Here is a 10,323-nt window from a genome sequence, read left to right on the forward strand (position 1 = left end):
TTCACAATAACTGCATGATAAACTATTAACAAGTACTATGATGTCTACTGTACTTATCAATTTGCAACAACTATATTGACTGCATAACCTGACTAATCATACTTATTAAGGAAAAGATGGACAACTGATCTTAATCCTTTAGTAACTGTGAAAGGAGGGAAACAATTGTGAAAATTTACATGCCTCAATTCTTTAGCCTAACATCCTAAAAGACACAGGCCATTATACTTGAGGCCAATCAATTGTATACACGAAAGAATCGGGATCAAATCCCCATGAATATGGGGTGCACCATGAGCTATGACCAACACAGATTAAGCAACCGGCATCAAAATCACGTCTGTTGTCAACTGTTTGATTCATCTACCCAAGCAAGAACTTGAAAATGTCACTGAGTGATATGATACCTTCTACACGTTTGCTTCCCGCTTCCACGACAACAAGTCGCCTGACCCCTGCAAACGATATCAAAACGTTACTAGGCCAAAGAAGATTTAATACTGTGAGTAAACAACATACCCCGTAAACAGATAACAAAACTTAGTAGGTGATGTAATAAGTTATTTCTATAGTAAGAAGAGGACAAAGGCTTAACCAGGTCTGGCCAATCTTTCCATCACTTCATGCAATGGATCAGACCGTAAACACATGTGACATTTTTTATTGCTCAACCCATAAGATGCATATGGTTCTTCTGCAAGTTGCAATGCCTACACAAACACATACAAATGAATGGAGATTAACCACACAAAAAAACACTAGAATAAAATACAAATGTAGCTTTAAACATAAAAATGTGTTCACGTCTATAAGAAGCAAATTATAAGCTCCACGGTGAATTTCTTAATGAAATTAGTTTCTTTCCGTATCTAAACAAAACAAACTAAAAGAGATGTTTCATCGTTAAGCCAAAACATGAATAACTATGGAGTTGACAAAATGAATCAATTTTTGTCCCAAAAATAAAAAACACACTCTCTCTCCATCTTTACAGGATTTTATATATATATATATATATTGAATGAATAAAAAAATATCAATTTAAACATAGATATAAGATAGATGTGGAATTTCCACCCAGAGAAGTATTCCAGTTGTTAGGCGTTTGTTGACCATAGCAATACAGACCACCAAAATATTTAGAATCTATAAGAAGCAAATTATAAGCTCCACGGTGAATTTCTTAATGAAATTGGTTTCTTTCCGTATCTAAGCAAAACAAACTAAAAGAGATGTTTCATCGTTAAGCCAAAATATGAATAACTATGGAGTTGACAAAATGAATCAATTTTTGTCCCAAAAATAAAAAACACACTCTCTCTCCCTCTTTACAGGATTATATACAGATTATATATTGAATGAATAAAAATATATCAATTTAAACATAGATATAAGATAGATGTGGAATTTCCACCCAGAGAAGTATTCCAGTTGTTAGGTGTTTGTTGACCACAGCAATACAGTTAGAATCTCCCCCCCCCCCCCCCCCGGTTGGGTAAAAAGCTATGTTGCTTGGACTCTTCAAAAATGCCACGTGGTGCGTGTCGGATCCTCCAAAAGTAGTGCATTTTTGGAGGATCGGACATGGGTCCGACATCATTTTTGAGGAGTCCGAGCAACATAGGTAAAAAGTAACTTTATTGAAATACCAGCAAAAGTGATTGCTGGGAGAAGTTACACCCAACAGAGAGCCAGTACAGATTATCCAATGCACTGAGAACATCAACAGTGGCCATGCAATCATTTACCACCTAAACTTAGAATGAATCTTTATGACGGGTTCTGGTATCCACAAATTCGAAGACTCTCACGCAACTAATTTGTTATCCATAAAATATAGTTGGCATACCTATCCAACCAAATATGCAAGATACATGCGCTGATTTTCTAATTTTATTGTGTGTCGTTTATTGACAAATAGTAACTGTGCCTATGTGAATAGCAATGCCGGTCTCAACAGGAGGAGGGATGTGGAGGGTTAACAGCCAGCATAAATAGCCAAGTCATGGTGAATCCTCTGAGGATACAGAGATCATACAGCCAATCCAAAAGGTGGGACTGAAGCGCAGTAGCATTGAGAATGGTTAGGAGGAAACCGAGATTCCACCTTTCTGAGAAGGGATCCTCACCACGCCGGTGAGAGGAAAGGTACCAAAGCCCAGGCCCAGCAGTCATACCTCTGAACCACACATTGAAGCTAGAAATATACTTAAATGTAAACAGACTTCGATACCATATGAACTCAGGGCACACTACCTGATGAATACTCATTTCTTCAAGATTAATGTGCGTATAGATCTTGTCCTTGGCCAAAGCTGTAATATCACTGCCAGCCATAGATTCAGCAAATTAATCCAATGAAAGTCTACATGCACTACAAAATCTACAAGTTTGAATTATGGAGAAAAAGCTAATGACTTATAAAACCTTCGGGAGTATATGTCCATCAGGGAGTCATTATCATCAACAATGGGAATTGCACTAACTTGAGCTGCAAAGGGAACAAAAACATGCATAAGAGATGCAGCCAGTTCATTGACTCACTAGCCAAAACTTATGCACCATGTGAGCAAATAACTTAAAGCTTCTAAAGATTTTCGTCTCTTCAGCAATAATAATGGGCAAGTAATTTTTTTTAGTGGGGAAATATATTACTAGCAACCATACTTGATCTTAGCCAAAAGACTGAGAAATGTATAACCTTGCACTAACAAATTCAATGCTGCACTTAGAGAATTAGTAGGCCTCAACATTGCCAGGGGTTGTCGATTTGGCTCTCCAATTTTTGGAACCCATGTGCCCAACGGAATTGCACCAATTGGTAACTGAAGTACTGGCAAAGACTCTGGAGAGTGCTTGAAATACCTGCAAATATCTGCAAATTAACAAAGCTGTGAGCCACGATAGCAAGATTCAGTGAACACCCAAGAAAAATTTATAACTCACGTTTTAGTATTTCTGAGAGAGAAGCAAGATATAATAGCTGAGGATATGATCCATCCTGAGCCGGTGAATGAATTATAGGTACCGTAGCCACCCCATTTTGCAAAATTTGCAATGTCACATCCTTCAAGTTGTCATCTGGCCCTGCCTGCATTGAATAGTGAAAATCAAGGCATGTAAAAGAAGTAAATGACTAGCAATAGGTCCTAAATACACCACAGAAGTCTCTGATTCACAAATAATTACAGGCGACTAACAGAAGTAAAAGAAAGAGTCAAGGGGCATCATTTTCATTGAGATTAAATAGGCACAGGCGATGCTATTCCCTCTTGCAAAGTACAAAATGTATGCAATTCATAGCAACAAGATTGAGATGATCTCAGTAGGCTTCATCAAACTCATGATTGATTCCAAGATATAGGATACGATAACAAGATGATATAAACTATTTTAGTCTAATTATCTACTCTAAAAGAACCATGAAAGTGCAAGATATTATTCCCCAGGCTATCCGCCCTTAATCGTGTCCTATCAATTATAATAAAATGTGGTTCAAAATGCTTGAAGATTTCATTCAACCAAAATCTGTAAGTTGCAGTTCCAGATATGGATGGCAACACTACAGCGACAGAGAACATTAATAGGGATTTTAAGTGTTTAACAATAACTGAATAAGTCCATCAGAACTGAAAGGCGAAAAGATAAAGTTAAATCTGCACTTTGCACACTGACATTCTCAAGTAGGCCAAATCAACTCACCCAGACAAGTCGTCGTGGAGCTGATTTACCATGCTCATTGGCTTGTCTGCTCAAGTAAGATTTTGCCTCTTTCCATGCAGATATAGTATGTGTCTCAAGCTCTTCTTCTGTCAGATTGGAACCATGATTCCCTAGCTGCAACAGGTCAGGGGATTTTTTACATTCAGTTATAGGAGCAAAGAATTAAAGATACACAATGTCTTTCTCAGAAACATATTAATATGGGAAAATGCACCATAGATTCTCACGATATGTGTTGCACGAAGAATTCATCATTAACAACACAATTAAACTATAACTACAATGGGAAAATTGCAAGCAATTCTACAACTTCCAGTGGCAAGTTAGCAGTAGATGTATCATGGCACGGTGACATAAAAGATTAACCAAAAACATGGCAAGCAGCCAGAAGATAAACTGAACGCCCTCATAAGCCTATCAGGTGTATTCAACTAATTGACCATTGATATTGAAATGAAGTGTGGCTGCAAGACCACAGAAGCTAGGGAAAATCAAAATACATAAACTTAGCTATATCCCACCCCATAAACCGACATTTTGATGGAATGCAAGAGCACAGTATCAGCAAGAGAACATGATGCCAACAAGGGAAACTTTCAACATAGGAATCACACAAAAAATAACGACATAGGTACACAGACATTAAGTCTAGTTTTAAGTAAATTGGCTAGATTAGCAAAATTGCATAATTACAACACTTGCTAAGTGATCATGTAAAAAAACTTTTGGGGATCATCTATTTCGTTTTTGGTAATTTCCTCCTTTCTTAGTTTGGAGGTGGTCAAGTTCCAACATGGTCAGCTTAAAAAGAGGGAAAAATTATTTCTGTAGAGTTTTGAGACAATAGATGCGAGACAAAGCCAAGCCCGCCCAAACATCTTAATATCAAATAAAAGCATTGGTATATCCAACATGCACTGTGGATCATATTACGATAGGAAGCAAGCGTAAAATCAAACCAAAGGGCTACCTTAAAATGTCACTTTACACATACTTCACCTTCAGCACAATAACTGTCTATGGATAACTAGGGGTTGTTCATGGTCCAGTTTGACTCGGTTTTTTATTAAAACCAAACCAAACCAATTAAGTCGGTTTTTTTAATATTCAAACCAAACCAAACCATTATAGTATAAATTCTATCGGTTTCAGTTTTATCGGTTTGGTTCGGTTTTTGCGGTTTTTTTCGGATTTTAAGAATGTATTAATACAAAGAACCTTTGAACTAAATTGTAACTAAATACGGCTTTGACCGTGATCCTTTCAAATCTAAGAATCTTCTTAATTAATTCATTAAGTTTATTTAGGTATAGGCCTATGGTTATGGGTATAGGAATTACAGAAACACAACATCTACTTTTCATGATTCTAGTTACCTCCCTACATATAGCCTTTTGATATCTCGCAGCCCTCTGGAATTTTTGTTATCTAGACTCATCATGTTGATGAAGCATTGAGAAGAAAGCACAGAAGTTAAAATGAAAAATGATAAACAGAAAGACAAAGTCATCTACCAAATCTTTTTAAATTCCAATTGCCATTTTCTCCCCTTTAATTTGTTACGGATAAAATGCTAGCTTATTAGTAGTAATTCAGATGGCATGTAAAAGAGGGAACCTAAAACAGGATAAGAGGAAAAAATTTATTTTACCTTTAGCAAATTTCTTTTTATTTTACCTTAAACTTAAATGGGCTACACTTTCCTTTCTAATTATTTGAATTTGTATTGGACTTGGAATGAGCCAAAATTTTGAAGAAGATATATATATAATATTTTAAATACGTATGTATCTATCGGTTCGGTTCGGTTTTGGTTCGGGTTTTTTTGGTTTAACACTAAACCAAACCAAATGTTATCGGTTTTTTAAATTTAAAACCAAATCAAGTCAAACCAAGCCGGTTTTCGGTTTATTAAGTCGGTTTGACTTGGTTTACCGGTTCGGATCGGTTTTTCGGTCTCATTTGAACACCCCTAAGATAAGACTGATCCAAGGGCACCTCCAAAACAGTAAGAAGTGTAAAACCACAAAGGGGTCCAGCCAGACCACATTGTAAGCCAAAAAAAGGACCAGTCTCACTTAATTCATACCAAATAGAAGCCGCACAAGATGTTGGAAGAAACACAAATAAGGATAACAGCATATTACTGCTAAAAGAATAGGTTAGTTGAAAGACATAACCAAAACTTGCCAAGAGCTCTGTGTACCTCTCTCATGATTAAAATAAAATCCAAAGCACTAAGGACTCCAACAAATTGTGCCCTGCTGAAATCCCATAAAGGAGCCATAGGAATACCCTGAAAATAACATGGCTCAGAAACAGATTTTGCAAAAAAAAATTATATGTAGAAGTATAAACAGCATAATGAAGAGGGCAATGCCTAATCTTATTTTTAAAATTCAAAGTATGCTAATAAACTGAGTGTAGCTGCAGAAAAAGGCTACTTAAGTAGTGTAACTAACAAGTCACTCTATTCCCAACTCTAGAAAATGAGCAAGGTTCATACAATAATGCATGAGAAATCACAAAAGACAAAATATGATTCTATAAAAGAGATAGAAGGTGATTGATTAGCACTAAATTACGCGTATTTGGATTGTTGACATCCATACGCTTCTGTTTAATGAGCATCCTGGCTTTTTTTCTTTTTAATGGAAATGAGGCTTCAAGCATGGCCTCAAGGGAAGAACAGTTCTCAAATGTGACAAAATCTGAAAGTACCATATAAATCATGATACAAATAGGACATCTAGCACGACAGAAGATATACCTGCTCATGAAGAATATGAAATGCTTGCTTTACAGGTAAGTCAACATCCAAAGCAATGACCTGAGAAATAGGCTTAATCAAAAAAGGCAACAAAAACTCGTACTCATAACCCATCACATCATCTAGAGAGAATACAGGATAAATAGATCAAACCTTGCTTGACCCTGGAAGCAACTCATAAGCTGAATGTGTTGATAGGACTGCAGATATACGGTGACGGGAAATATCTAAATCTGTCTGTGATATCCTGGAAGAATCATCTGGCAAGGCACCATCCGACACTCTTACCTGCAACAGATATAAAAGAAAAGCTTTAGATACACCAAGGAAGTCTCTAAGTATCTGAAGCATTCATGACCGACTTGCAAGTTCAGCAATTTGCACGAGTAGAACATTCACTTACCAAACGCTGAAAGGCCTGGTTATCCACATCCATGTTGGAATTAGGAGCTATTCCAGCAGTTAGTACTGCTGGAAGGTAGTCAGAATCTCTGGCCAAGAGGACAGTATTAACTGTTCCATAGCTTCCACTCACAAAAGGTTGGTTCTCATCATGTCGCCATTCACCATCGACAATGAACTTGTACTGCAAGTAAAGTACGTAACAATAGATCCTTCATCAGTTCATATAAGGAAGCTGAATGCCAAATCTAATGACGAAAAGAAGCAAAAAGATAAAAAATAAAATAAAATTGTTAGTGCTGCATCAAGAGAAGGAAAATGGTAAACTCAAAATCATGACAGAGACAAAAATGATTACCACTTCCGAGACACAGGTAAGATGCAAGAGTTTCAGGAGGCAGTCGAAGGTTTCTCTCGTCATGAAAGAGAAAGGGAAGTAGGAAATGCTGGCAAGATCTCACACTTTTTTATTAGAGTGGCAAGATCTCACACTTACAAAAGGCTCTTTGTTATTTTTCCTTGATAATTCTGAAACAAAGTTTTGGCTAGGCTGAACATCAACTATCTTCTCAGTGCAGTTATCTAGAACAACTAATTAACCATTTCAGGAAGCTCAGACATCTGTTTTTGAATTTATATAGACTAAAATAAGGGAGATGCCCGCACCAGCAAAGGACATGCTTCTATGCTGGTCCAGAAAGAAAATCAGCAAAGAATGTAGAAGTGCTGGATCAACTATACCAGTTAGCGTTTTAGGGCAATGGGGAAGGAAAGAAATCATCGTTAAGGCAAAGTAGCAGCAGTAAATGGACTTACCTACAAAAAGTTTGTACCTTATGGCAACTTGGTGCAACCTAATGAATATGTATTATCTACACTAGATACCCAGCTAGATTTCCTCAGCTCCCCTTCATGCTTAATGGCATTGCGGGAGGGAGAGTTTCCATAACTGTATATACTTCAGCAGCTCCTAGGTGCTGGTTTAAGTGAATAAAATGGCTTACCCCAAAAAAGGGCCTCCTAGCATATCCCCCTCCAGCACCACCCAGATGATTCATTATGTAACATCTTTATCCCTATATCAAGCAAGCATTAAATACCAATATCCTACGACTGCCACGTACTTGCTGTAATGAGAGGCATATCTAGTCTTGTAGATAGGGGTTCAATTGGACCTCCAACTTTCAACGCGGAGCATCAATTTTTTTGTAAGAAACTACTAAAGTTGTAATAGTAGATATGAACCCATAACTTTAAAAATATAATGCGTTCAATGCTAAGAATCTTAAGATTGAACCCATAGAGTTTAAATCCTGGATCCACCTCTGGTTGTAATAAGTTTAATAAACATCTAATGACTATTTAAGTAGGTCAGCACCAAGTTTACGCACTGCTCAAGGCTGTTAATGGTCTCGGCAAATAGCAGCAAGGCTTACAAAATCAGAGACTCCATAATTGGGAAAAGTGTCTTCTAACTTGGCTCTAGATTGAAGTTAGCTCACCCGACTATATCTACAATAACTAAATGATGACTCACAATAGATAGCATGACAACCTAAGACGATAATCGAACATATGAAAACTAGTTATACTGCTATCCCATAGTAGCAGCTTCAAGTATGACCAACTACTTACTAATTAAACCATTTAGAATAAAACTCATACTCCCTCCGTTACAATTTGTTTGTCCGGTTTTGACTTGACACGGAGTTTAACAAAGTAAAGAAAACTTTTGAATCTTGTGCTCTTGAAGTAAAGATACGTAAAATGTACCAATATACCCTTTAATCTTCTGGTCTTAACCATGCCATGTGAAACGTTGGAATTAAAGAGTTGCCAAAAAAGGCAAGAGACATTCTTTTTTAACGGACTAAAAAGGAAAATACGACAAACAAATTGAAACGAAGGGAGTCATTGATTGCTATACACTAGCAAGACCTCAACTCTACAACTACAGACACTCATAGTACTACCTTTTACTAGTAACTAAACCAAAACTTCATAAAATCAATCCATACAACAAAACAAACCTGGTGATAACCAGGTGGTATGCTGCAAACAGTCTGAAATACAGTTGGACATCCTTCGACAGGCGCCATCGGAAACTGAGCCCACCTTCAAAAACCAACACTTCCCATAAGAAACACAACACGCTAGCGACGAAAAAAACCCGTTATACAATAAATGTGCAAACTTATGTTTACCCAGTAAATGTGCCACTCAAGTATACACTTCTTCCACCATAAGGCCAAACAAAACGTGTAGGAATCAAAGCAGTACCACCATCCATAGTTGAAGGATACATTCACTCTTTAATTTATTAAAACACAACCCCAAATAGTATACTACTCTAATTTATATATACTCTGATAAATGCAGTTCAAACAAATTAATAATAATAATAATAATAAACAAACCCAATAATCATGGTTGACCCATGACAAGAAAAAAGACTCAAACTTTAATAATACTAACAAGCAAAGCCCCAAATTCAATGAAATTAAAATAACACAACAAACAAAAATTTAAGCAAATACCCAAATTTATGGATGAAATGATAAATATAATTGAACGACAAAATTGTGAAAAAAGCTTCGATCTTGAAACTACATAAAGAAAAGAAAGTCGATCAAGAAAATGAAAACCCTAGAAATGTGAAAACTTTTTGAAGAGAAAGTCAAGAATATGGAGAATTGAGTAAAATAATAATTTTTATTTTTTTTAAAAGAAAAAAAGAAAAAGACCCAAAGGTAGAGAAATGAAGGATTTTTTTCTAGAGAGAGGAGCAAACCCTAATCTTATAAAATTATGGATTTTTTCCCAATTCCTTTTTCTTGAATTGAAAATATATTATTATGAGGAAATACTGTGTTCTTTTTCTTGAAAAAAAAAAATCAAAATGGCCACGTATGAGAGATGAAGCAAAACGGGGCAAGCACAGACCCGAAAGTGACAATTCGTATAGTGTATGTACTGCTTACTAGTGTTAGTCTTGTGTTCTTTGGTTAATTTGGACTTTGAAGGGTAGCCTTAAGTAGAGAAATGGAGATATATGAGTGGAATTATGATGGAAATGTTGAGTAATTGTATGTTGTCAAACGAAAATCATAAGTAGATTGAGTCAAATGGCTCTTTTTCATGATGGCGTGAAGTGATTTGTGAATATGAACACTGATAAAAGTATAAATTATATTGTTCATTTTCTCAGTAACGTTACATTGTGTGGGATTTCTCTGAATATGTTGTTGTTGCTATTGTTGTTGTGATAACATTTTCTTAATGAAGATAATTTATAAATAGTTGAAGATAAAAAGATAGAAAAGGATAATGTTTGAATGTATATTGTAAATTTCAATCTTAAGTAGCATTTAATGATGTGCTTCTTTTGCAAAATCTTAGGCTTCCACAAAGAATCCAAGAGTTCTTCA

The 10,323-nt window shown here is 36.1% G+C and overlaps 1 protein-coding gene across 1 annotated transcript; it reads right to left on the reverse strand.

Moving 5' to 3' along the window:
* Positions 1–75: 75 nt before the first annotated feature.
* Positions 76–9,714, reverse strand: LOC132626847 (sucrose nonfermenting 4-like protein). Its single transcript, XM_060341857.1, has 13 exons — positions 9,100–9,714; positions 8,926–9,010; positions 6,897–7,079; positions 6,647–6,781; positions 6,494–6,553; positions 5,930–6,019; positions 3,703–3,837; positions 2,947–3,091; positions 2,702–2,875; positions 2,428–2,491; positions 2,257–2,326; positions 596–710; positions 76–455 (listed from the first exon to the last, which is right to left on the reverse strand). The coding sequence occupies exons 1-13, from the start codon at positions 9,198–9,200 to the stop codon at positions 364–366; spliced, it is 1,449 nt and encodes a 482-aa protein (XP_060197840.1). The 5' UTR covers positions 9,201–9,714; the 3' UTR covers positions 76–363.
* Positions 9,715–10,323: the final 609 nt, after the last annotated feature.

Source organism: Lycium barbarum, chromosome 2 (genome assembly GCF_019175385.1).
Source record: "Lycium barbarum isolate Lr01 chromosome 2, ASM1917538v2, whole genome shotgun sequence".
Lineage (NCBI taxonomy): Eukaryota > Viridiplantae > Streptophyta > Magnoliopsida > Solanales > Solanaceae > Lycium > Lycium barbarum.

Bases quoted from the DNA above. Each gene is read 5' to 3' on its own strand.
- LOC132626847 (XM_060341857.1), bottom strand. From the start codon at position 9,200: ATGTATCCTTCAACTATGGATGGTGGTACTGCTTTGATTCCTACACGT. The intron at 3,838-5,929 runs GTACACAGAGCT...GACCTGTTGCAG, and splicing joins TTATTTTAATCATGAGAGAG to CTAGGGAATCATGGTTCCAA. The intron at 2,327-2,427 runs GTTTTATAAGTC...TATGGCTGGCAG, and splicing joins ATGGACATATACTCCCGAAG to TGATATTACAGCTTTGGCCA.